Source organism: Canis lupus, chromosome 20 (genome assembly GCF_003254725.2).
Source record: "Canis lupus dingo isolate Sandy chromosome 20, ASM325472v2, whole genome shotgun sequence".
NCBI lineage: Eukaryota > Metazoa > Chordata > Mammalia > Carnivora > Canidae > Canis > Canis lupus.
In genome coordinates this window covers 58329903-58355463 of record NC_064262.1, presented here as the reverse complement: position 1 = coordinate 58355463, position 25561 = coordinate 58329903, and the positions used below count along the sequence as shown (strand labels likewise).

At 69.0% G+C, this 25561-nt stretch overlaps 3 protein-coding genes and 1 long non-coding RNA gene across 4 annotated transcripts; 3 read left to right on the top strand and 1 right to left on the bottom strand.

The window, feature by feature from the left end:
• The first annotated feature begins 2579 nt into the window (after nt 1–2579).
• Nucleotides 2580–6424, top strand: MADCAM1 (mucosal vascular addressin cell adhesion molecule 1). Its single transcript, XM_025456621.3, has 5 exons — nt 2580–2729; nt 3073–3345; nt 3686–4003; nt 5326–5700; nt 6159–6424. Exons 1-5 carry the CDS (start codon nt 2669–2671, stop codon nt 6266–6268), a joined length of 1137 nt encoding a protein of 378 aa, XP_025312406.1. The 5' UTR covers nt 2580–2668; the 3' UTR covers nt 6269–6424.
• A 569-nt stretch (nt 6425–6993) lies between these two features.
• Nucleotides 6994–13170, top strand: TPGS1 (tubulin polyglutamylase complex subunit 1). Its single transcript, XM_025456622.3, has 2 exons — nt 6994–7469; nt 12394–13170. Exons 1-2 carry the CDS (start codon nt 7132–7134, stop codon nt 12929–12931), a joined length of 876 nt encoding a protein of 291 aa, XP_025312407.3. The 5' UTR covers nt 6994–7131; the 3' UTR covers nt 12932–13170.
• LOC125753091 (uncharacterized) lies at nt 7723–9952 on the bottom strand. Its single transcript, XR_007404096.1, has 3 exons — nt 9773–9952; nt 8963–9280; nt 7723–8709 (listed from the first exon to the last, which is right to left on the bottom strand). It is a non-coding gene; the product is annotated as an uncharacterized LOC125753091 (long non-coding RNA).
• Nucleotides 13171–17266: 4096 nt separating the features above from the next.
• CDC34 (cell division cycle 34, ubiqiutin conjugating enzyme) lies at nt 17267–24155 on the top strand. Its single transcript, XM_025456624.3, has 5 exons — nt 17267–17476; nt 19663–19749; nt 19855–19952; nt 20729–20863; nt 23580–24155. The coding sequence occupies exons 1-5, from the start codon at nt 17300–17302 to the stop codon at nt 23791–23793; spliced, it is 711 nt and encodes a 236-aa protein (XP_025312409.1). The 5' UTR covers nt 17267–17299; the 3' UTR covers nt 23794–24155.
• The last annotated feature ends 1406 nt before the right edge of the window (nt 24156–25561 follow it).

Below are 25561 nucleotides of genomic sequence, written 5' to 3'. Positions count from 1 at the left end.
CTCCATCCAGTCCATCCGAAGGCAGAAAGCCTGCGTCCCCTTGCTTCTCATGACAACTGAAACCTCAGGCCCTGGGACAGGCCTCGAGGGGCGGCGGCAGGCCCTGACGGCCAGGGACAGCTCCCGGCCACCGCGGCGTGCGGCTCAGCTCCAGACACAGAAGTCGCCTTCACGGGCGTTCAGAGCTACTTCTTTCCTCCGGGGTCTGGCTCCCACCCCTGGTGCCCGGGCGCCACCCCTCCCACGTGCCCCCTTGGTCTAGCTCAGCCACGCGACTCCAGGGCAATTTCTCCAGCCTTCTAGAGCCTTCTGTGTGGGCTTCCGTGTCCTTCCTCCCTCTCCCTTCCCGGGGCCCACAGGAGCAGGGAGTAGCCCCAGGGGGACGGGAGGGGGGCATGTCGTCGGCACGGGGTCCTCCACACCAGAGACCCTGCCACCCCGGCTCCCACCCACCGCAAAGAGCGAGCTGTGAGCCCCGAGCTGCCCAGCGGTGCCAACGAGTGGAGCTGGCCCAGCCCAGGTGAGAGGGTGTCCCTGGAGGGCACGGGCATCTCCGGGGGGCTGGGGCCAGCTGGCCTCTCCTGGACACCCTCGGGGCGGGCCATGCCCCCTCGGAGCACCGCGGCTGATGTGGGAAGGTTGAGGCCAGGATGACAGGTCTTGGGGGGACTGGGACCCTCCTGGGAAGGAGGCTTCCCGCCAAGGCCACCGAGGACTTCCTCCTGGATGGGGACAATGCCAGGAAGGGGGAGGGGACCTGCAGGCGGGCAGGCACCGCAGGAAGCTCAGGTGGGGGGGCTGGGGATGTAGAGGCATGACCTCCGTCCCCACCCGGGGGCGGACTGGGTGGGCTCAATGTCCCCAGGACGAGACCAAATGTCCCAGACGCAGGCAGGAAATGCGGTTCGGTCCTCGCTAGTGCTGGGCCTGGGCCCCTGTCCCCTGACCCCAGGGACCCTCCCTCCAGGCCCCTGCCCCTCCCTCTGCCCACTCCCCCCCCAGCGTAGGTGCAGCTCGTCCTTCCCTCTGCCCACCACCACTCTCTCTGAGCCCGGAGGTCTGCGTCCGCACAGGTAGAGCGTTTGGAGCTTGCTGCAAGCACCGAGCACCAAGCACTTAGCACTGAGCACCAAGCACTCAGCGCCAAGCGCCGAGCACCGAGCTCCTGGAGGGCTGCAGACGCCGGATGGACGGCGCTGATGGATGGGGCAGGCAGGGCTGCGGCCCGCCCTCCGAGGGGCCTCGGGGGGGGCGGGAGGCAGGAAGCGGGGTCAGGGGCTGGGAAGAGGCCCATTCACCAGGCCCACTGCCCCCTGCCCGGGTTAAGAGCCCAGCTTCCCGAGAAAGGCCCACACCTCCGGCCCGGGGAGGGCCGCACCTTGGAGTCCACCTTCCTGTGCCGCCTTTCCCGGCACAGGCTCAAGGGGGGATGGGAGCGCGGGAAACGGACTCTGAGTTCAGGCACCGGGACCCTCGCCTCGCCGAGACCTCAGTTTCTCTCTCTGCCCCAGTCACACCTCTTGGGCGCCTCAGTTTCCACCCCTGGCGATCTGGACGCTGAGGAGATCCAGGCACAGAGCTGGTGGGGCCTCGACGCCTCGTGGCCCGGCCGCCCCTTCCTCATCCCCACGCCAGGGAAACTGAGGCACAGGCCCCATCCTGAGGTCAACATGAAGCAAACCAGGACCCCCCCATTCCTTTCCCCCTGTGTCCGAGCTGCGCGTGGGGCCTGGGTCCCCGGAGGCCGCAGCAGACAGGATCCGCCTCCGGCAAACGGGAAATGTGCTTCTAGCTCCGTCTTCATTAAGAGCCGCGGGGGAAAATGCGGTGAGAGAAAGGGAGGTGGGGGGAGGTGGCTGGGGAGGACTCCCTGGAGGCGGCGGCGGCTCCGGGGCAGAACAGGGTGAGGGCACGGCCGTGCCAGGGCCCAACCGACCCAGCAGCTCGGAACCGTCTCTAAAACCCTGGAGGACGGAGAGCCGGGCTGAGGGGCGGGGGTCGGAGGAGGAGGTGGGGGCTCCTCAGCACTCCGGGTGGCCGCGTGGCCAGATCCCTCCCAGACCTCCCCTGAGGGCAACGGCCCCCTCCCCGTTCCCGCTCCCCGTCCTGCGCCCCGGAGGACAGACAGGCTCAGACAAGGGGGTGAAGCGTCTCATCTCCGTCACCCAGGAGACCCTCACCTCTAACAGAAAGACCCCCACCATCCCCACAAGGCCCTCACCCCGAGGTTCCCACTCCCAGGGACCCTCACCCACGGGTGACACCCCCAGGGACCCTCACGGGGGGGAGGCCCAGCCCAGGAGAACCTGCCCCCCAGCCGCTCAGGACCGCCAGGAGGAGCCGTCAGGGGGTGGGAGGTGCAGGTGGCGCCAGCCCCAGGCCTGCTGTTGATTTCCCCGAGGCGTGGACCTGCCTCCCCACGTCCCCCTCACCCCCCCATCTTCCAGTCTTCCTGTCTGTGCGTCTGCGCATTCCTTCCCGCCCCGTCTGTCCTGACCTCTGCGCAGGGTCCCCGCCAGCTCGGGTCCCCAGCCCCTGCCTCTCAGTCGCCAGGGGGGGTCGGGGTGAGGGCGGGAAAACCCCTCGGGAAAGCCCCGGGGAGCAGTGGGGGGGGCACCACTATTTAAGGCGGGTCGTCGTCGGGCGGGCGGAGGACAGAGCGCCGAGCATGGAGCGGGGCCTCGCCCTCCTGCTGCCTGTCTTCCTGGGGCTCCTTCAGCGAGGCCGGGGTGAGCGGGGCTGGGGGCTCCGCTGGGCAGGGCGAGCCTCAGGGTGGAGGGGGCCCGGGGGGCCTCAGGAGATGCAGGCAACAGCGGGGAAGCACTCGGGCGGGTCCGAGGTGCAGGTCTGCAGTTGGGGGGCCTTGGCTGGGGGTCCAGGGTCAGGGAGTGGGGGGCGTCTGGGTCTGGGGGTCCAGGGTGGGGGTCCGAGGCTGGGCATCAAGGTTGAGGGTCCAAGGTCGGGGATCCCAAGTCGGGGTAGCAGGGGTCTGCAGCCCGGGGTCTGCAGCAGGGGTCCGAGGGGGGTCCGAGGCTGGTGGGAGGGCGGGGCTGAGCACGTGTCTGCCGGCAGGTGGGCCGCTGGAGGTGGAGCCCCCAGACTCCGTGGTGGCCGTGTCCATGGGCGGCTCGCGGCAGCTCACCTGCCGGTTGTCGTGCGCTGACCACAGGGCCCCGTCGGTGCAGTGGCGGGGCCTGGACACCAGCCTGGGCGCCGTGCGGTCGGATGCAGGCAGCAGCGTCCTCTCCGTGCACAACGCGTCCCTGTCGGCGGCCGGCACTCACGTGTGCGTGGGCTCCTGCGGGAACCTCACCCTCCAGCGGACCGTGCAGCTGCTGGTGTTCGGTGCGCTCCCCCCCGCTCGCCGCCGGCAGCCCTGCCTACCTCGGTCCCAATACCGCCTCTTCCTGGGAGTCTTCCCAGATTGCCCACCCTGTGCCCCAGCCCCAGAGCCGCATCCATTCCCTGCTGCCCTCAGCCCCTCCAGCCACCTGAGCCACCCCCCCGCTTTCTGCTCCGGCCCCCTCGGGCCCTTGACCTCCTAGACACACAAGCTGTGGCCACTGGGTCCTCTCCCGACCTCAGGCCCCTGCTCTCGCCTGGGCCCCACCTGCAAGCCCCCTCCTCAGGGCCCACTGCTGACCCTGGGGGCTCAGCCCACCCGCCTCCAACCCTTTGTCCACAGCATTCCCAGACCAGCTGACTGTGTCCCCAGTGGCCCTGGTGGCCAAGCAGGACCGGGAGGTGGCCTGCACGGCCCACAACGTCACACCTGCCAGCCCCGAGGCCCTCTCCTTGTCTCTGCTCCTGGGGGACCGGGAGCTGGGGGAGGCCCTGAGCCGGGAGGTAGAGGAGGAGCCGCAGCAGGGCGAGGACCTGCTGTTCCAGGTGACGGGGCGCTGGCTGCTGCCCTCCCTGGACACCCCCACCCCGCCCGCCCTCCACTGCCGGGCAACCATGACGCTGCCCGGCGTGCAGCTGAGTCACCAGCGGGCCATTCCAGGTGAGTCTTTGCGGTTCCGGGCAGCCTGCAGCCAGTGTCCCTCAGCTCCTCCGAGCCTTGATCGGCGGTGTCCAGGGGTCCCCCTGGACTGCTGGCTCCACCCCTCGCCCCTGGCCCCTCCGTGGATGGACCACAGTCCTCCCGCCTCCAGGGTGATGCTCGTCACAGATTTACCGAGCACGACCCTGGGACAGGTCTGTCCCTGCTGTCTGCTGGGACAGACCCCCTCCTGCTTTGCCCACAGGCCTCCAAGGCTCCTACCTCCCTCCTCCTAAGTCCACGGAGCCCTGAACCACCTGCCCTCACCTCCTCCCTCTCCGCCCATCACTCTTCTCTAGACACATGGCCTCCCAGCTGCTGCTCCAACGGGCCAGGCGTGGTCCTGCCCCAGGACCTTTACCCATGCTCCACCCTCCACCGGGAATGCTCGTCCCCAGCTCTCTGCTTTGCTCCCTCACTCACCTTCCTCAGGTCACCCTCCCAGTGAGGCTTCTCCTGACCTATCTAAAGGGCCAAAGTATCCTTCCTGCCGCTTCCACGTGTGTGTGTACACACACGTGCATACGCGCACATGAGCACTTTCTCCTACTGTATGTTTTTTAACACCTTTTTTCAATATCCGGCATCCTGCATTTCCCGCTTTTTTTTTTCAAAGATTTTATTTATTTATCCGTGAGAAACACATGGAGAGGCAGAGACACAGGCAGAGGGAGAAGCAGGCTCCCCGTAGGGAGCCCAATGCGGGACTTGATCCCGGAACCCCGGGGTCACACCCTGGGCCAGAGGCAGACGCTCCACCGCTGAGCCCCCAGGGGCCCCTCCTCCTCCCTTTTTTCCATCGTCTGTATCCCCTACTGCTGGCTTCACTGCGAAAGGAGTATGTCTTGTTCACGGCTGTGTTCCCCCAGTGGCTTAAACAGTGCCCGGCACGTAGTAGGTGTTCGTTCTGGGTGGGCGGGTGGAACCACGGTGCCCAGCACATAGTAGGCGCACAATAAATACTTGCTGAATAGACGGATGAAAACCCTTCACGTGGGGCCGAGAACACAGTAGGTGGCCAGTTCCCGTCAGACGCTACTAACTTAGCAAACGTGTCTAACGTGGGACGGGCCTTGTCCACGTCATGGAGCCTCCGGCAGCCTCTTCCCGGGCACCCTGAAGCCCCCGTTAACGCACCGGGGGCTGACGGGGGTGCAGATGGAGCGAGGGAGCTCCCAGGGTGCTGGGAGGGGGTGGGGGGCCGAGAGGTGCGGCGGGAGGGCACGCGGAGAGGCCACCGGGTTTGAAAGATCTTTCATGGTAGGATGCGCTCTGTTTTCCAGTCCTGCGCAGCCTGACCTCCCGGGAGCCCCCCGGCACGACCTCCCCCGAGGCCACCCCAGAGCTGAGCTCCACCCGCAGCTCCGAGAGTCCTGCACCCCCGGCCGGGAACAGCTCCGCCAGGCCCTGCCGCCCCAAAATCCACCAGTCACCCGCAGCAGGGGGTCTGGAGCTGCTGTGTGAGGCGGCCTGCGGCCCCGGGGTGGCCGTGGGCTGGACGCAGGCGCCCGGGGGGCTGGAGGCCTACCAGAGGCGGGAGGCCGGGGCCCGGGCTTGGCTGAGCGTGCCCCGGGCAGGGTGCGGCCCTGAAGGCTGGTTCCAGTGTCGCCTGGACCCAGGGGGACAGATGGCCAGCCTGTACCTGGTCGCGGAAGTCTGTGAGTTCCGGGGGGTGGGGTGGGTGGGAGCCTCAAGGAAGGGGCCTGCCCAGCCTTGGTCCCCTGTCCCGTCCAGGGGGCGCTGCGAGGGTTGCGCATCTCGGGGGCCCTGGGTTTCCCAGCACCCCGACAGCTTTACAGCCTACAAAGGCCCCCGGAGTACAAGTAGGACACAGCCCCTCGGGCGGCTTCAAGAGTTCTAGTAGCCACGTTTGTTAATAAGAAGGAGACAGTTTACATTTACGTTCTTTCTCCCCCCGCCCAGTCTCCAAAACGTGAGGCCCTCTGCACCTTTCGCCCCCAGGTCCTTTGCCATCCCCGCGGGTTTGCACCCCTCAAAGGTCCTTCCTAAAACCTCAGGAGCTCAGCAAATGCGGGAGCCCCCAGCAGAGGCTGCTGAGGTCTCCCCGCCCCCCTCCCTGCAAAGAGGTGCTCAGGGCCCCCGCTTCCTTCCCCAGGCTCCCCGCCAGCGCCCCCAGCCCTGTGGACGGGCAGCTTGGTGCTGGGGCTGCTCCTCCTGGCGCTCCTCGCCTACCGCCTGCGGAAGCGCTGCAGGCCCGCCCGGTGACCACCGCCCCGCCCGACTGCGCCCTCGGAACCGCCCGCTCCCCGACCCCCGGTGCCCAGAGGGCAGGGCTGGGGCCCCGCGGCAGGGAGCCCGCCAGGCCCCAACCCGCCGGCCCGCTCCCAGGGGTGCAGAGCTGGAGAATAAAGAACACGCGCTCCGGCCTCAGTGCTTCTGTGCGTTACCGGGATGGGATGCCGCGCCCTGCACCCGAGGATGGGACGGGGCAGGGGCTCCGCCTGGGGGGGTGGGGGGGCGCCATGCCTCGGCCCGGGGCTGGCACGCCGGGGCCTGACGCCACGCAGGTGCCCGCTAAAGGGAACCTTCTCCCTGTCGGGGCGGCCTGGGGTCGGGCGGGCGGGGCAGAGGCCGGGAATCCGGCGGCCCACCGAGGGCTGGGGGTGCAGACGCTCAGACGGAGACCGGACCAGGCTGACCGGAGTCCGCGCTGGGCCGACGCTCAGTGCGCCGCTGGCACCATCCGCGGGGCGTCCCTGACAACCAAGGAGACTGGTTGCTAGGGGACCATGCTAATGAAGGACTCGCCCGCTACCAAGATGGCGAGCAACGCGGCTTCAGGCCAGAAACCGTGCCCTTCCTAGAGAGCCATTTTGGAGTCTGGCAAAATTCCGGTTCCGGGCCCAGGCCTGGCAGGCTAAGCAGCACACGCGGAGGACCCCGGAAGAAGACGGCTGATCAGAACTTGGGGGCGTAGGGGGCGGGCGGTGGTAAGAGGCACGGTCTAGTTATTTGCCAGTCTTCCAGCCCGATCCGGGGGCCCTCTGCCCTCAACCAAGATGGCCGCCGCGAGGCGCCACGCACTGTAAGCTACAACGGCACTTCCGGTCCCGCTGCCCTCAGCGAAGATGGCGGCGGTGGAGAAGCGGCGGCCGGCGGTGGCTCCGGCGGCCAGTTTCACGGACAGCGGCCGGCCGGCGGTGTCCCGAACAGCGGCACCGGCCGACAGCGAGGAGGACTTCCTGCGGCAGGTCGGCGTGACGGAGATGCTGCGCGCGGCCCTGCTGAAGGTGCTGGAGGCGCGGCCCGAGGAGCCGATCGCCTTCCTGGCGCACTACTTCGAGAACATGGGCCTGCGCTCGCCTGCAAACGGCGGCGCCGGGGAGCCCCCGGGTCAGCTCCTGCTGCAGCAGCAGCGCCTGGGCCGCGCGCTGTGGCACCTCCGCCTGGCTCACCACTCCCAGAGGTGCGGGGCGGGGCCGGGGCCGCTGCGGCCCGGGGCGGGGCGGGGGGCGGGGCCGGGGCGGGGCGCTGGGGCCTGGAGGGCGGGGCGGGGGGGCAGGCCCGGAGTGCTGGGGGCGGGGCCGGGTCGTGACTGGGGCGCTGAGCGGGGCAGGGGCGGGGCCTAGGCGCTGGGGGCGGGGCCGGGCGGGGCGCTGGGGGCGGGGCCGGGGCGCTGGGGGCGGGGCCGGGGCGGGGCGCTGGGGACTGCGGACGCGGAGCCCCCGCCCCCGAGCTGCACGCTGGACACTGGTGCGCTGGGCTCCCGCGGGCGCTGGACGCGGACTGCGGGGCGGGGGCGCGTGGGGGCGGCGCCCGGAGCTCTGGCCGCTGGTCTCCGAGACGCCCTTCGCAGGCGCAGTTCCCCCTTGCCGCCCCCACCACTCCTAGAAACCACCGGCCCGGAGAGGATCCAAAGCCTCGGAGCGGAGCGAGGCCTCCCACACGGGGTTCCTCCTAGATGCCTTCTTACTAGCGTCATGGCGTCCCCGTCCATTAAGCCAGAAAGTGGATGTTTCCAGGGCGGGGCAGTGGATACTGAACAGCCGGGACCCCCAGGCCCCCGGAGGCAGCTCCCAGCGGGCAGGGCCGGTGCTTCAGGCGCAGGGAGAGGAGCGGGCAGGTGCGCGGGGCCCCCAGGCTGCCCAGCCTCCCCGTGGCTGAAGCATGGTGCCCGGGAGGGGATGGCACCGCCACCCTCCCGCCCAGCAGTTCTGAGCCCATGGAACGTGCTTGAGGAATAGGTGTTGAGCGGACGGCCCCCATCAGGTGGTTGAGGGGAAGCTTTCGGCTTGCAGCATCCGCCAGGTGAGGTCGTGACAGTGCGGGTGGGCTGGGCCTTGGCTGGGGGGCTGGGGTCCCTAGAAGCAGAACCCGAGGCAGGCAGTCACGTGCGCCCCCAGGAGCACCCAGGAAGGGAGAGGAAACCTGGCCGGCAGGGGGTTCCCTCGTGCTTCGGCGCCTGCCTACCTGTGAGAGGCACGACCAGAGACGTTGGGGAGTGATCCCGTGTGGGAAGGGGGGCGGAGGGTGGGAGTCTGAGCAGAGCACCCACGCGCTCTGCAGGCCATCTGAGGCTTGCAGGGGCGACGGTGGGAAGGAGGTGTGCAGAGCACTCCTAGGTAGTCCGCGGGGCCGTCCACGGAGAGGGGAGGCCACTGGTTGGGGGACGTTCTCAGGGTTGCTCGGGGACTCAAGTCGGGCGGCTGGGGGATGGACAGCAGGTTGTCAGCTGGGAGGGGTCATGGAACCCTCAGGAGAACGGACAGGAGCCCAGGACCCAACCCTGAGGAGTCCCAGCCTCGGAAAACCCACAGAAAATCATGATCAGGCCAACCGGATGGGAAGGGGGAACCAGCAGACAATGGCATCCCGGGACATCTTACAAAGGGGAAAAGTCATCCGCGGTAGGGCCGCCACGTACCGTTGTGCTGGTGAAGCACTGCACGAGTCACTCACCTGTAGCCAGTCCCAACAAGGGTACTCCTGTGGAGGCTTCCTGAGGGTTTCCCTAAGTCCCGCAGAGGCACCTGGTGGGCTGACGGCATTCCCGTGTCCAGTGGCCCACGTCCGAGGGCTGAGGAGTACCTTGGGTTTAGGGCCAGGAGAGCTGTATTCGTGTCCTGTGGCTGCCCTAACAAACCACCACGAACTTGGTGGCTTAAAACAACAGAAACTTGAGGTGCCCGACCGGCTCAGTCAGTAGATCCTGTGACTCTTGATCTCAGGGTTGTACGTTTAAGCCCCACATTGGGTGTAGAGGTGGTTTAATAAAATCTAAAAACAAAACAAAAAAAAAAAACACATAAACTTATTCTCTCACAGTCCTGGAGGCCGGAAGTCTGAGATCAAGGGTCAGCATCAGGGCTGCGCTCCCCCCGGAGGCTCGGGGGGCGGGGGTCCTCCTGCCTGTTCCAGCTCCTGGGCCCCAGTTATCCTTGGCTTGTGGCCACATCCCGCCAGTGCCTGTCCGTGTCCTCCTCTGAGTCTCCGGTCTCTTTCTCTCCTAAGCACAATTGAATTGAGCGCCACCGCATCTCACGTCCAGGTCGTGAACTGACTGCATCTGCCAAGACCCTGTTTCCAAATACGGTGGCCCTCGCAGGTTCCAGATAGACGTGCATCGCGGGGGCCTCTGTGCACTACCCTGCAGGGGTGTTGGAGCCGCTGGGGGCACCTCGGGGCTGCAGGGGCACGGCGGGCGGGGGCGGGGGTGGACGTGGGGAGTGGCCAGCGCTGGAGGCAGACCGCCTGAGCCCCTAGGCTCACCTGGTCTCCCTGGAGACAGAGCCAGTGGCTAACTCGGAAGACCAGGTCACTGTCAGGAGCCCCTGAGCCCAGCCCGACGGGCCAAAGGCAGAAGCCAGGCCAGGCCCGTCCCCTCCCCCTGAGGCTGGGCAGCTGCCCCGGTGGTGAGCGGGGCCGTCCTTGAGGGCCCCTCGGCACGAGAGACCTGGGGAGAACTCCCCAAACCCCCTTCCTGTGTGGCGCCAGAGCAGAAGCGCCAGCCTCCAGGGGCCCCTCGGCCACCCCCTGCCAGCCTCCAGGCCCCAAGGGCATGAGAACGGTGTTCACATGACTGGCTGTGGGCCGCGTGCCAGGCAGGCAGGGTGGGGGCGGATCTGGACGGGGTGGCCCCCTCCCGGGGCCTCTGAGCTGCTCCGCGGGCCCCGTGACCCGGGAACCTGGCGAAGGGCCCCAGCACGTCCAGCTGCCTTCGCTTGGTCTCCGGGCCTGGCTGTCCTGGACGCTGCGGGGTGCTGACCCACACCCCCGGCCTCCATCCGCCCGGTGTTGCCAACCAGACGTGTCCCCAGATGTCCCCAGGCGGCCCTGGGTCAGTCACCCCCCGGGAGCCCCCGGCCTACAGCGAAGAGGCTCCGTGTGTCCCCGTGGAACGTTCCACACGTGCTCGCACACGTGTCATTTAAGCAAAGGCTGACCTGTGGGGGCTCGCCCGGCCCTGCCTCTCCGGGAAGCCTGGTCCCGGAGCCCGCGTCCCGCAGAGTGGGCGCCCCCTGGTGGCCGCGAGGAGGTGCAGCTGGGCAGCGGGGGCTGGAGGCTGGTGTCACCCTCAGGATCCCGCGCCCACCCGGGGTGGGACTACGCCTGCGGGGTCCTCCAGCCCTGGTCACGGGGACACCCCCCGGGCCAGGCACCGTCATAAGTCCTGGGCACGACTTCCGTCCTGTCCTCACGGGAACCCCGCGAGGCAGGGATGAGGACGAGAGCCGGGGACGGTAACTAGGACCCAGGTGCAGGTCCGGGTGGGCCGGGTGCTCATGGGGGGCGCTGGGTGCCCCCAGGACTGGCTCAGGAGAGCCGGCGGCAGGCGGCCCGGGTGCTGGGGGGGGGAGGCGGGCGGCAGGTCCCAGGCCACCGTCCCGTTGGGACAGCTGCACCAGGGCAGCGACAAACAGCTCTGAGACCTCAGCGGCCCCGACAGGCCGCGGGTTGACCTGGGCCTGGCACCGGGGCGCGGACCACGCTGCTCGGGCTCCCACGCTGGCCTCGGCAGGGCGCACACGAGGCCTCCAGTCCCGCGTCTTGGTGGAGCGGTTCACCGGCTCGTCCCCACCTGTGGGTGCCCCCTCACGTCCTGCTCACCTGTCGCCCCCACGCCAGGCGGGTGGGCAGCGCCGTGGGGGGCGCGCCCGTGGCCCTGGGATGCCAGGCAGGATGGAGGCCCAGGTGTGCGAGCCTCCAGGGCACAGGCCGACCCCGAGCCATTGCCAAGCCCTCGGCCCCGAAGCCAGAGTCTGTGACCACTGCCATTTCCGGCTGCGGGGCCTGCGTTGTCAGTGGCCACGGGTCGGTGACAGCAGGGGGAGCACTGCGTCCACGTTATCGTCCTTCCCGCTCCTGCCGCAGGGGCTTGGGGGCTTGCGGGGCCACTAGGAGGTGCGGCGGCCACCCCCGTGATGCAGGGTGAGCCTGTGGGACTGGGACACCGTGTCGGGTGCCACCCTCATGCTTCGCAGGCGCCTGGCACAGTGTCAGGGCCAGTGAGCGAGGGGGAAAGGGTCTGTGGCCACGCGGACGGAGAAGAGCCCCAGCTAGGAGCCCCCCGAGGCTCCGGTACAGCCAGGCCTCGGTTTCCCCCTGTAACGGGCTCTGACCCTCAGGGCTCCTGGGGGCGCACAGCCTCCGTGCAAGCAGGGCTGCCCACAGGGAGCCCAGACGCTGTGCGGGTCGCGCAGGGGGTGGACGGAGCCACACATGCCTCCCTGTGGGGCTGAGCTGAGGGCGCCCGTGCCTCTGCTGGGAGCCCTGGCGCTGGGACCCCAGGCCAGCCGGGCCCTGAGCCTCCCCACCTGCCTGTGCAGGTAGCGGGGGGCAGCTCCCGAAGCTCCCGGCACAGCCTGCGCGGGTGGAGGGGCCTCAGGTCAGCAGACAACAGGTCGTACTGCCGGTGTCATGGCTCAGCCTGTCGCGGGCAGCTGCTGATAAAACTGTTGGGCCCGATTTCCGTGGGGTGCGGGCCGGGGGCTCGGGGCGGGGCAGCGGGCGGCCTCGGTGGTGCGCACGGAGCACCTGCCGTGTACCAGGCGGCGTTCTGGGCGCTGGGGGCCGCGGGGGCCGACCCGTACACCCCAGTGTGGGCTCCTGGGCTGACATCCGGAAACAAATGAAACTGTGTCATCAGGCAGGGGTGGGGGCCCCGCAGGGCGACCCCTGAGCAAGGACTCAGAGGAGCTGCAGGAGCCGCAGGGAGACCCGGGGGAGGGCGCTGTGGGCAAAGGACGCAGCCAGTGCCAAGGCCCTGGGGCCTGACCACGCCCGGTTCTCGGAGGGAGATAGAAGGGGACAGGACTCAGGGCGGCGGGCGGGCGAGGGGCCCAGGGGCCGCTGGGCCCCGCCGCTGGCCCAACGCTCCCGCCCTCCCGCAGGACAGCCTTCAACAACAACGTCAGCGTGGCCTACGAGTGCCTGAGCGCCAGCGGGCGCAAGAAGAAGCCGGGGCTGGACGGGCGCACCTACAGCGAGCTGCTCAAGCGCATCTGCCGGGACGGGGAGGCTCCCGAGGAGGTCGTGGCCCCCCTGCTGCACAAGATCCAGTGCCGGGACCATGAGGCCGTGCCGCTGGACGTCTTCCGCGCCGGCATGCTCACCTGCTTCGTGCTCCTGGAGTTCGTGGCGCGGGCCAGCGCCCTGTACCAGCTGCTGGAGGACCCGGCCCTGGCTGTGGCTGACCGCCGGGTGGGCCAGGCCGTGCTGGACACGCTGGAGGGGGCCCTGCAGGCCAGCGACGGGGCCCCGGTGCCTGCCCGCTACCTGGAGGCTGGATCGCGCCTGGGCCCCGACAGCCTGGCGCTGGCCATGGACCGCGCCCTGGTGGCCCGGCGGCCCAGCTCCCCGATGACCCGGGAGGAGTTCCTGGAGAAGGCCGCCGCCCTCTTCATCGCCAAGGTCAAGCCCGTGGCCTGAGCCCGCACACCTCACCGCCCCCTCCCGCACCCACAGCGAGGTCGCAGCCGCGGGTCGCTGATGCGGGTCTGGGACTGGGGTATGCCCGCGGGCAAGGGCCAGGCAGGGAGCCCCCCACCCCCTCCACCCTGACATCGCGCCCCAGCCCCGTCGGGGAGCCTCGGGTCCCAGGAAGTGGGCACCCCCACCCCCACAAAGGCCCCTCCTCCCGCTGGTAATAAAATCTGTTCCCAGGCCGAGGCCGAGCGCAGTGTGTGTGCCCCCCTCACCCCCACCCTGGCCCGTCCAGCTCGCCCCAGTGCTGCCTGGGGCTGGGCTTGCAGCTTGCACATGCCGGGGCGCCCCCAGACTCGGCTTTGTGGAAGCGGATGGCGCCTGGGTGCCCGGTGAGGTACCCCGGGCCTCAGCTTCCCAGCTGTTGGAGGAGGAGGACAGCGGGGTGACGGGGGAGCAGCGGGCACCTGCAAGCCCTGCGGGGCCACCTGCCCTCTGAGGAAGCGACTGGCTACCCAGGCTTTGCAGATGAGGAAGTCGAGGTGCAGGGCCTGCTCAGAACCCACGCGCCACCCCCACCTGCGCCGCCCCGTCCAGAGCCCACTGCCCACTGGGCGTCCCCCCCCACCCCAGGGGCTGCTCCTGCGCAGGGAACCACGGGCAGGGAGGGCGGCTGGGGTCAGACTCCCAGCCCCTGATTACATCAGGCTCAGGGACCAGGACAGCCCTGCTCTGCCGGGGGCGACCCCTCGGGCAGAGTTGAAGCCCTCCCGCGCGCCACGGGGGGCCAGGAGCACTGGGTCCCCACTTCCCGGCACAGGGCAGCCCATCAGGGAACCGGCGACTTGTGGCTGCTGACTGTGCGTTTTCCAAAAATGCCAACGGCACCATTTCTGCTCCCAAACGCTGGCCCAGAACTTTCCGCCCCCCTCCGAAGGCAGATCAAGAGGTGGCATCTGCGTGAATTTCAGTGGCTGTGTGATGCGACGTCATTTCCACGGCCGGGTCACAGAGGTGGCACCTGCTCCCCGCCCCGCCCCCGGTGCTCGCGGACTCACTCCGCAGCCGTGTTGTGACCCGGTGACCAGGTTCACGAGCTACACGATCCTTGTTTTCAGCCACAAAGTCGTTGGCCCGTTTACTGTGCAGCGTTAGGTCCCTGGAAGGTCAGCTGTCGCGGGTCCCCACCCACCTCGCCTCCTGCACGCTGGGCCCGCCAATCCCGGTGCCCCGGGTGCTGGACGAGGAGCCCCGGGGGGCACAGGGCAGCCCCCTGCCTCAGGCGGGAGCCAGAACCGTGGCCTCCCGGGGGCACCACCGTCCAGACATCCCCGTACATCGTGACCTGGCTTGACCTCTGCCAGCCGAGGGTCCCTGGGGCAGACAGGACCTCCTTACCTGGCCTGGACCTCCCCCTCCCCAACTCCGCCCTGAAGCCTCCTCCTCTCACCTGGGCTCCGGGGCCTCCCGGCTCCCCCCGTGCGTCCTCCTCGGCTTCAATTACTGCCTGGACGCACAGGATTCTCAAATTCACAGCGTGGGCCCCTGGCCCTGCCCTGGAGGGCCAGCCGCCTACCGCGTCTTCCGGGGACACCCCAAGCACATCCCAGGCCCCCCATAGCCGGGACCAACCCCCTGCGACCTCCGGAGTTTGCGGCCCCTGGGGCAGCACCCAGGCTTCCCAGGGCGGAGGGTTGGGGGGATGCCCCCCGTCCCGCTGGCTGCTGTCCACAGCTTCATCCCACCGCCCCGTCCTCGGGGTGATAGCTGCAGGTGACCCGGCGGTGGCCGATGACATGCAGCCCGGGGACGTTTTTCCTGAGGTGGCTGAGCCGGGAGGACCTGGCCTGCAGCGGTTCTGTCACAGGCCCTGAGCGCAGAGCCCACGCTGGGCTGACCCGGGGACCCCCCTGCTCCTCGCACGGCCTCGCTCTGCCCCGGGCACGCCGGGCTCTACTGCGGCAGCTCGTCCCCACGTCAGGGCCTCTGTGCACCTCCCCCTCCGTCCGTCACACGCTCCTGGGGACCTCAAGGCCCACCTTGCTCCCCTCCCCTGACACCATCGGGGTAAAGCCTGCACTGCTAACGCTCGCCTTGCGCTGTCGCAGCCCCTGCTGCTGCGTGTCCACCGGCTGGTTTGTGACCTCTGTCCCACTTCCCCAAGGGGGAGGCGTGGGCACTTCTGGTCACTGCCGTATCCTCAGCACGTAGGTCGCGAGTCAGTCAGCTTTGCAGTGGAACAATCCGAAGCTCATAGATGCGTGTTCAATTCCTACGGCTGTTGTGACAAATCTCCACACACTTAGAGCCTTAAACCATTCACGCCAATCCTCTGACAGTTGTGGGGTCCGCCCAGGCCATGACCCCGGGGTCCCGGAATCGAGTCCCACGTCGGGCTCCCCGCAGGGAGCCTGCTTCTCTCTCTGCCTGTGGCTCTGCCTCTCTCTCTCTTTCTCTCTCTCTGTGTCTCTCAGGAGTAAATAAATAAAATACTAAAAAAAAAAAAAAATAGGAACTGATCAGCTTGCACATGTGGAGCGTGCAGGGAAGGTCAGCCGGCCTGCCTCGGGGGCATGCGCGGGGTCACTGGCACTGCCTTGCCCATCGGCTCAGGCTCCCCGAGTGCCAACTGCGCGCGTGGCGCTTGTGCTGACGAGGTGCCCCCCCCCCCCGACTCCAGGCCCAGGTCCTCCCGGCTCAGCCACGGGGTGCGGCCTTCTCAGAAGCCCCAGAGCTCCCTCGTCAGATGGCTGAGCCACGTGCTGTTCCTGGACCACACCGCCGCGGCTCTGCCTGGGTGATCTGTCCCTACGGCCGGGGCCCGGGGCTCAGTCCAATTGGAACCTCAGAGACGAAGAGTGGGACGCCCCCACAGGAAACCGAGGTGCGGTGGGCACAAACCCCGGAGGCCTCAGAGCCGGGAGCAGGCGTCCCTGGGTGTGTGTGTGTGTGTGTGTGTGTGTGACGCCCCTCGTGGCACCTGCTGGAGCGGCCCCAAACCAGTACGTCCCTTTACATCTGCAGAACCAGCCCCCCCACCCATGCTTCGTGGGGGAGCGGGGCTTCCGTCGGGAGATCCTGGGATCTGGATTTGCAAGAATCGTGATTACTTCTAATTACTATTTACTGGCAAGCTGCCCCATGCCGCTGCTGACGTGGGCGCCGCGGGCACAGAACGAGGGCCAGGGAACCCCTGGCCAGGGGCACGGAGCCAGGTGGCCCGGGGTGCGGGGCAGCGGCTGCCCACTCTGCGGATGGGAACGTCAGGGTCCCCGCCTTGGGGCAGCCGCCGGAAGCCGCTGCCGGGCCCGGGGCTCTTCCTCCGGTCCCCTGTCCCTCTCCTCTAGATGAAATGCTGCTTCCCTCGCGCCAGACAAGGCTCCCTGTGTGTCCTCACCTGGGCGACGGCAGCGGGGGGCGGGGGGGCAGGTGTTGGGGCACCTGGAGGAGGGGCTCGCAGCACAGGTGCTGGTCTGGGGCCTGCCGGACACCTGCCAGCGAGGCTGCGGGCACAGCGCCACGCCCACCCTCTGGGTCCCTGAGGGCGTGGAGGATGGAGGCCGGGGCCAGGTGTGCGCGCAGGTGTGCGTCCAGGTGTGCGTCCAGGTGTGCGTCCAGGTGTGCGCCCGGCGCGGTGGGGACTAACCCCGCCCCCAGCTCGGCCCCGCGCTCCGCTCCCCCGAAGGGAAACTGAGGCCCCGCCCGCCGCTCCTCCCCTTCCGCGAAGCCACCTGCTCCGCCCCGCCCGGGCCAGGCGACCCCGCCCCGGCCCCGCCCCGCGCTGGGACGTCATAGAAAAGACCCCAAAAGCCCCGCGGCGCGTGCCGGGCCGGCGCAGCCCAGCCCTGCCCGCCTCCCCGCGCACAGACGTCCGGGGTGCTCGTCCGAGCGGCGGGCGGCGGCGGCGGCCTCCCGGGGGTCGGAAGCGCCCAGGCGCCTGCGCGCTTGGCCTCCCCCCCCCCCCCGGTCCCTCCCGGCGGTCGCGCCTGCGCGCTCGGCGGGCCGGGGGCGGGGACTCCACTTCCCGGCGTGCCCCGCGGGCGGGCGCGCAGGCTCAGTGCGGGCCCCGCCGCGGCGCGCAGGCGCGGTCGGGGGGCCGGAGGCGGCGCGCACGCGCAGCGCGGGGCGGGGCGCGCGGGCCAGGCGGAGGCGAGCGCCGGGCGGGCGGCGGCGCCAGAGCGAGTGGAGCGCCCCGGGGTCCCGGGCGGCGGCGGCGGCGGCGGCGGCGGCGGCGGCGGCGAGGAGGAGGAGGAGGAAGGCGGCGGCGGCGGCCCCGGCGTCCCCCCGGCCGGCGCGCGGCCCGGCCCGTCCCGCGCCCCCGCGGCGGCCCCGCGGCCCCGCGCGCCCCCGACCCCGGGCCCCGCCGCCGCCGCCATGGCCCGGCCGCTGGTGCCCAGCTCGCAGAAGGCGCTGCTGCTGGAGCTCAAGGGGCTGCAGGAGGAGCCGGTGGAGGGCTTCCGGGTGACCCTGGTGGACGAGGGCGACCTGTACAACTGGGAGGTGGCCATCTTCGGGCCGCCCAACACCTACTACGAGGGCGGCTACTTCAAGGTGAGCCGCGGCGCCCCCGCTCGCCCCGCTGCGCCCCCCGCCGGCCGCGGGGTCCCCGAGCCGTCCCGCCGCGCTGCCTGGAGCCGGGAGGGCCGCCGCGCCCGGCCTTGGCCGCGTTTCCCTGGTGTGACAAAGGACTGGAGCCAGGCCCCGGGCGGCCCTCCTGACCTCGCCGCCGGAGCCCGGTCGGGCCGGAGGACGCTTCTCAGGTTGCAGGGCCGGGCCGTGCACGCGAGCCAGAGGCGCGGGCCAAGGGGGTCTCGCTGCCGAGCGGTGGGGAGCGAGCCCTCGGCCCAGGCCGGCCCAGGACCCTCCCTGCTCGGGAGCCTGCGCGCCCCGCCAGGCCCCGCCAGGCCCCGCCAGGCCCTGCCAGGCCCTGCCAGGCTCTGCCCCGGGCAGGGTGGGGAGCAGAAGCCAGGCGGTGGGGGAGGGGCGGCCGCTGCTCCCGGGGCACATGTCTGTGTTTGCACTTTCAGCTGATGTTTTAGCTGAGCCTGCTCGGCCGCGGGCGTGAGGGAGCAGCCTGGTCAGCTGGGGCGACTCCCGAGTTGCGAGCACCCCACCGTGGTGCTGCAGTGGGACGAGGGGGCGTGAGCGTGGACAGCCCTGGGCTAGCTTCTGCATGGCCGGGGAGCCCGGCCCCCGCTGGCACGCAGGGCACGGATTTGGGGTTGGCCACCTAGTAGCGCATCTAGGGCCCTCGCCAGCCTCCTGTGTCTGCTTCGGGCTGCAAGGGCGACGGCTCTCGCAGCCGGGACGCTCAGGCAGGCCGAGCCCCTGGGTGAGGCTGCAGAGCTGGAGGGAAAGGGCACAGGCTTTGGGCTTCTGATTTTTGCCGGTTAACTGGTTGCAAGGGATTGTGGGTAGATCCTCCAGGATGGCTTTGGGGGGGAGGGGTCATCCCACTTGAGAAGAAGGGACTGGAGCTGGGCCACGGCCAGATTTCCAGATGCCACAGGCCCTGTCTGCAGGAGGCCGGCCTGGGCCCCACACCCAGTGTGGTCCTCGTGCAGGTGCGACGGGCGGGAGCGGAGCTGGGGAAGCGCAGGGAAGTACCACCGTCACTTCCAGCCACTTCCCCCAGCGCCCTGCGGCCAGCCCGGCCTCCCGAGCCTCCGTGACCAGACGGGGTGCCAGAGACAGGCAGTTCAGAGGCCTCCTCCCGGCTTATCGCCGGGCGTCCTCAGTAGGGGACTTTCCTTCTCTGAGCCTGAGCTTGCTCAGTGGTGCGGTCTCCCCGGGGGATGCTCGATTCGGTGGGTGCTTGGTGCCAGGGAGCCCCCCCGCCCCGCCCCCGAGGGCCATCACTGGAAACTCTTAGGGCAGGTTCTGAGTTCCAGGAGTGCTCTGCAGTCGCCAGCCAGCTGCCTGCCTCCTGGGCCTCAGCATGGTCACCCCAGAGCAGAGGGACTTCCCCCAAATGCCCCGAGTGCCCCCTGCCCAGGAAGGAGACTTTCCAAATTCGGGCCTGGGGGAGTTGCCGCACACGTGCCCAGCTTTGTCTCCCAGCTCGCTGGCTCGCCCCTGCCGGCCTGGAGCTCCGCCAGGATCCGGGGCCAGGCCTCCCCACGTCTGGGCCTGGGGCTCAAACAAGCCAACACAGCTTCTTTACCTGCTGAGGCCTGAGCAGTGTGTCACCTGGGCAGGTGGCCCTCCCCAGTCTGCCCCGTGACCTTCCTGTCTGCCTTCCTGGCCCCCCCGTGATGGACACTTGTGGGCAGAGAGCCCGTCTGTCCAGCGCTGACTCATCTCCTCCCACAGGGCCCGGCCCACAGAGGTGTCGGGAGTGATTGCTGAGTGAACACACGTCTATTTTAATCTTCCCCACAACCTGGAAACTGAGGCCGAGGAGTCCACCACCGTGCGGGGGTGCACAGCTCCCAGGGCCCTGCCAGCCGGAGCCATGTGCCGGCCCGAGCCCGCCGCGCTCCCTGGGGCCTGGCTGCGCGTCCCTCCCACAGGCCTGGACTGAGCACGGCCTGAGACCTGCTCCCAGCCGCGGGGTGGGGCCCGGATCGGCTCGGGGGACCCTGAGTAGTCCTGGGGCCTGCGGGCGGTGCGTGCGGCAGGCAGGGTCCAGGCGGCCTCCGGGCGGGCGCGTCTGTCCCAGCTCACACCCTGGTCTGCGGCCCTGGGCTGGGGGCCGTGGGCGGCACTGGCTGAGCTCCTGCGCTCTGCCCTCCCAGGCACGCCTCAAGTTCCCCATCGACTATCCCTACTCCCCGCCGGCTTTCCGGTTCCTGACCAAGATGTGGCACCCCAACATCTACGAGGTGAGTCCGCCGCGTGCCCTGCAGCCTCCCTGTCGGGGGACACGCTGCGCTGCCTGCCGAGTGGTGAGCGGTGTGGGCCCTGATCCCTCCGTCCTGTACCCACAGACGGGGGACGTGTGCATCTCCATTCTCCACCCCCCAGTCGATGACCCCCAGAGTGGGGAGCTGCCCTCAGAGCGGTGGAACCCCACCCAGAACGTCAGGTGAGAGTGGACCGGGCCCTGTGTGAGGGGCTGCTCAGCAGATGGACCCCTGCCCCTGTGGGGCTCCCTCAGGCCCGGCCAGCCCTGGGGCGCGGACGCGGGAGGACAGGGCCACGACTCCCTGCAGTACCGTCCGATCTGCCCTGGCTGGCCTCCCGCCGGGATGCGGGGGGCCCCAAAGACCCCTGGGCCAGCTCGCAGGCCTGTCCTCATTTCCTGAAGCCCCCTGGCCCGTCCACCATCAGGAACAGTCGCTGGGAATCTCGAGTCCGCTCTGGCTCCCTCGGTCCCTCCACCTTTCCCCGGGGGGGTCTCCTCCCTCCGTCCCCCACGGAGCCCAGTCCCCTGTGTCTCAGGGCTGAGCCGCTCACTGAGTGGCCCGGCCTCCCTGCTTCCCGGCCTGCACGTCTGGGTCCAGCTCAAGCCGTAACAGACACTGTTGTCACAGAGGGATCCACTGGCCTTCAGGATGTCTGGGGGGCGGGGACGTGGGTGACGCAGGTGGTCCTCGCTTCAGCTGCCCGCACGTCTGCCCCTGCTGTCCTCGGGGCCTGAGACAAAAGCCCGTAGCAGTGAGAAGTCCAGGCAAATGTCGCCTGCAGGGCTGTGGGTCAGGGGCCTCTGGGCTGGCTTCAGGGTGTCTGGGAGCTCACCAGGGATGCTTGGGCCTGGGGGTAGCTTGCGAGTCGGGCTCCGGGTGTGCCCACAAATGCCGTGGCCCGAGGTGTGTGGCCAGGCCAGAGAGCGCCCTGCACCTGTTCCCCCCACGCCCCCAGGACCATCCTCCTGAGCGTCATCTCGCTCCTCAACGAACCGAACACCTTCTCCCCGGCCAACGTGGACGCCTCTGTGATGTACAGGAAATGGAAAGAGAGCAAAGGCAAGGACCGGGAGTACACGGACATCATCAGGTGAGGCACGGGGACGGCGGTGCCAGGGAGCGGCCAGCCAGGCCCAAGCCACGCACGGGTCCTTCCTCTTTCCCCTGGTCTCTGTGGCCCCCACCCAACTCTTCTTAAGGAAACGGGTGTGACCTGTCTCAGGTCGCCAGGAGCCCCCGTCACACAGGCGCGGGGGCCATGTGTCCACCACGTGTGACGCAGTATCTGCAAGCACAGCTACGTGGTCTGCGCCACACGCGGGCCTGACGGGCGCGTACACGAGCCCCCGAGCCTCCACCACTGAGCTTGAAGCAGGTCTTACTGGGGCTCCTTGGCTCTGGAGCGAGACGGGGCCGTCCTCATGGTCGCCTCCATCCCTGGCCCTCGGCCACGAGGCCACCTGCGTGAGTGTGGCCGTGACTGCTCACCCCCAGCACTGGCTCCTGTCCTCAGCGTCGTGCTCATGCTCTCCTGGGCGGGAGGCGTTTTCCACGTGTGTGTAGAAGTCCCTCTTCAGAGCAGAGCGCGCTCCTGTATCCGCAGCAGCGCGGGGTGTAGGTTGGCCAGAGCTAATGCCCCCCGCCCCCTGCTCATGTTCAGTGCCCGCCCACCCCCCACCCCCCGGGAACAAAGAGGCGAACATCCCCAGGAAGAGCTCCAGAGCTCCCTTTACGGAGCGAACGCTCTGCGGGTCTGGACGGGGTCGGAACGCAGTGAGGCCCCGGCTGGCCCCGGGTGGACGCGTGAGCCGCCCGCGTAGGCCCCAGGGCGGCTTGACCTCATTCTCTCCCTCCCTCGTGCTGCTGGGTTGTGTGACTGCCCTGTGTCCATTGTCCATTGTCACCTCGGAAGCGGGTTTACGGACTCTTTCCTGCCGGGCTTAACCCTTCGTGAGGTCGTTTACAAAATCTTCCAGTTCCTGCTTTAGCTTCTATCTAGGAAGACGAGTAAGGCGTGCTTGCGCCTGCGTTACCACCCCACGTATCGCGGTCTCAGCATTTACTCAAGAGAAACGGGCAGCGTCCACACCGCTACCCAAGTGAATGTTCAGAACAGCTTCGGTTTGCCAACCACTGGCCACAACCCGGGTGTGCGTCCGGAGGCCCGAGGGAGCGAGCCGCGGCCTGTCCGTGCGCAGCACCTCTGGGACAAGGGGGCGGAGCCACGGGACCCGCGTGGTCAGAACCGCGGCGTGCACTGATGGGCAGGGTTCACGCAGGTAGAGCTGCAGGAGCTCACGTGGCTGAGAAGGTGACGCGCTTGTGACAGAGAAACATGTGTTCGAGGAGTCACGGCAAGGAAGCCCCGTGATCTTACTGGGTCACCCCCCGGGTGCCGTCCTGCGTGGCCTTCCAGATCCGCCCCCCCCAGCAGCACCCGCCACATCCCCGGGGCCTTCCGCGGCTGCCACGCTGCCCTCGGGCCTCACACACGGCCCCCCTCCAGTCACTGGGCGCCGTCCAGAGCCGCATGGGCTCCCTGGGGATGGCGTCCTGTGGCCTCCCGAGCCCCTGGGCCCCGCGGGGTGCAGTTGGGGGGCTTCCTGTCTGCCTTTCTGTTGGTTTTTGTTCTCTCTGGTCAGAGTGAAATCACATCCATGGGTCCGGCCCATTTTTGTGGGTTCAGGGGTGTTTGATGTGAGCAGGGTCTCGTCAACCATCTCTGCAGTATTGCTCGTGTGAGCTGAGCGTGTTTCACCCCCAAACCACACACATGCGGCCCCAGGGTGATCCGTGCACATGCCGGCAGCCCCTTCCCACGTTCCGTGCGCCCCCACCCCTGGTTCCAGGAAGGCTGGCCCCCGATGCTGGGCGGGCGCAGCGTGTGGGTGTGGAAGGCAGGGCCGGGTGCTGCGGGGTGCCGGCCCCCTCCGGGAGGAGCTCTGCAACCTCGGGGGCTGCGTGTGGGACCTGTGGGGTCACGGCACCTGGGGGGTCCTGCCCACGCGGCCCGCGCCTCGCCCCAGTTCTTTTCCCAGCCACCTCCCACGTGGCACCAAAATTAAAACCAGACTGTTTTTATCCTCAAGACTCCCTGTGGGCCAGCTCGCAGGCGCCCACGTGAGGGAGGCTGCGGGGCTGCTCCTGCCTGCCCCCCGCGTGGCCGGCCCGTGGATCGAGAGGGTGCGTTGTCAGTGGGTCGTCGGTTCCGGGCATCTGTCCCGGGGGCGATTTGCGTGGGGCCGCTGGGCTCCAGGTAGGGACGGCACCAGGTGGGTCCGCGGGAGAGCAGCGCGTGGGGGGAGCCTCGGCGTCCTCCGGCCCGTTCTCCTCGTGTTGGTGCTGCTGGTCTGCGCCACCCCGCCCACCTGTCCACCCTGTCCACCTGTCCACCCATCCCTCCACCTGTTCCTCTGTCTACTTGTCCACCCACCTGTCCGTCCACCCTCTCTTCCTGTCCCCCCCCCCGTCCACCTATCCGTCTGTACACCTCGTCTACCTGTCCGTCCGTCCCTCCGTCCGTCCTTGTGTGGCGGGCGCTACGCTGGGGCAGGCCCTGAACACAGGAGCAGGAAGTTCAGGCTGAAGCCCTAATCCCATCGCCCCGGTGACCAAGCTCTTGGCGCCGCTTCAGGTGGGGTGTTGTGGCTGGCGACTGAGCGTCGTGCAGAAGCGTGTCGTGTGCTCCGGGCCCACGGCCCTGTGGCCCTGTGTGCTGCCCTGCTGGCCCCTGCCTTGGCATCGGGCTGGGCTCCCGGGGAGGAGCCCGTGGGGCACAGCCTAACCCGCTGGCGCGTCTCCTGCAGGAAGCAGGTCCTGGGGACCAAGGTGGACGCGGAGCGGGACGGCGTGAAGGTGCCCACCACGCTGGCCGAGTACTGTGTGAAGACCAAGGCCCCCGCGCCCGACGAGGGCTCGGACCTCTTCTACGACGACTACTACGAGGACGGCGAGGCCGAGGCCGAGGCCGACAGCTGCTTCGGGGATGACGAGGACGACTCCGGCAACGAGGAGTCCTGACACCGCGACCCCGAGAATAAACTTACAGATTTTACCTCAGCAGGCCCGGACTGTGTGGCGCCGAGACTGCCGCGCGGGAGGGACGCTGCCCGGCCCTTGGGGGGTCTCCTTTCGGGTGTCGCCCTCCCTTCCCGCGTGTGTCCTGGGTCCTCTGCTTCCCAGGGGCCGCCTGCCTCGTCCTGTCCCTCGGAGCCCGCCAGGCGGGGTGGCGGGGCCTGGGGGCCCTGGGCCCTGCCCGTCTGCAGCCCCTGCGGCTGGAGCCAGAGACGGCCCCCAGCTCGCGCGTGGACGGATTCACTTGTGGTCACCTCTTCTCTCTGCTTTGGTTTGTTTGGAATCTAAATAAAATGACTTTATGAGAAGCTAGAGAAGCAGCCTGTCCTTGGCCTCCCCGAAGGGCTGCGGAGAACGGGGTGCCAGCAGGCCCTGGGGGGCGTGGCCCCGGGACACCTGCAGCGGCGTGCACCCGTGACCCCCAGTGCCTGGGGAGATTGAGGGGGGCCCTGCAGGGATCTGGGGTCCGGGCACAAGGAAGCTGCTGGGTTAACTGCTGCCTGGGGCGGGACAGCTGTTGGCAGCCCGGGGCCACCCCGCAGGACCTCGGGGTGGGCTGACCACCAGGCCCGGGCGGCCCCCGTGCAGCCCCCCTGCGACCACAGCACCGCCGGGTCCTGCGTCGAGCTGTCACCCAGGCCTCGCAGCTTCACTCACAGTGGCCTGGATTTGGGGTCAGATGGCAGCGTCAGGACAGACCCCTGCGGGTCAGACCCTGGGGCTTCTCCGTGCCCACCAACGCGCCACAGCACGACACTGTCCTGCGGTCAAGCGTGGAAGGTTTCACCCCTCAGTCTGGTTTCTGGCTTAGACCTGAAGGGCTGGGGCTGCAGGGCCTGCGAGGCCCCCTGTGGGACCGGCAGCGGCGCCCTCAGCCCACGAGACGGGAGCTGTCTGCCTGCGGCTGCCACACCCCTTCCCCTCCTCCTGGCCTCGGGGCCTCGCCGGGCATCACCAGTGTCAGGCCTGGGGCACCCGGCAGGTGTGGAGCCAGGCCACTGCGGCATCCCCCCTGCTTCCCGCCCGGAGGCGTTTGCGGGGACAGCTGTGGTGGGGTGGCTCATCCCCCCTCCACCCTGTCTGGGGGGCCCGGAGGCATCTTGGGCATCCTCCCATCCTCCCCCCGGCTCCGCGGAACGGGCGCCCACGGGTGCCTGGGCCTCCTCACTGCACGGCGGCAGGGGCTGCAGGACGAGGGCCCGGCGTCAAGGCCGCCTCCACCCGCTCCACCCCTGCACAGGATTGGACGCAGGCCTGAGGCGGGGACCCGGACCCCAGGTGCTGACAGGAGTCCTGTCCCCCGCAGACCACCCCCCACTCAGCTGCCAGGGAAGGCCTCACACACAGGCCCGACTCAGTGCCAGTCCTGCGACCTGAAGGGACATGACTGGGGCTGCCCGAGGGGTGAGGGTAGCACACGTCAGACCGCGGTGGCTGTATGCAGACGGCGCAGTGCGTGTGTCCTGTGCAATGTTTGGGCGCTGCTTTAACACCAAGGAAACAGGGCCCCTGGGGGACTCAGCGGTGAGCATCTGCCCTGGACTCAGGGCGCGTCCCCGGGTCCTGGGATCGAGTCCCGCATCAGGGTCCCTGCATGGAGCCTGCGTCTCCCCCTGCCTGGGTCTCTGCCTCCCCTGGGTCTCTCAGGAATAAATAAATACAATCTTAAAAATACTGAGGAAGTGTGTTGCGTGTGTCCGGGATCCCAGCAGCC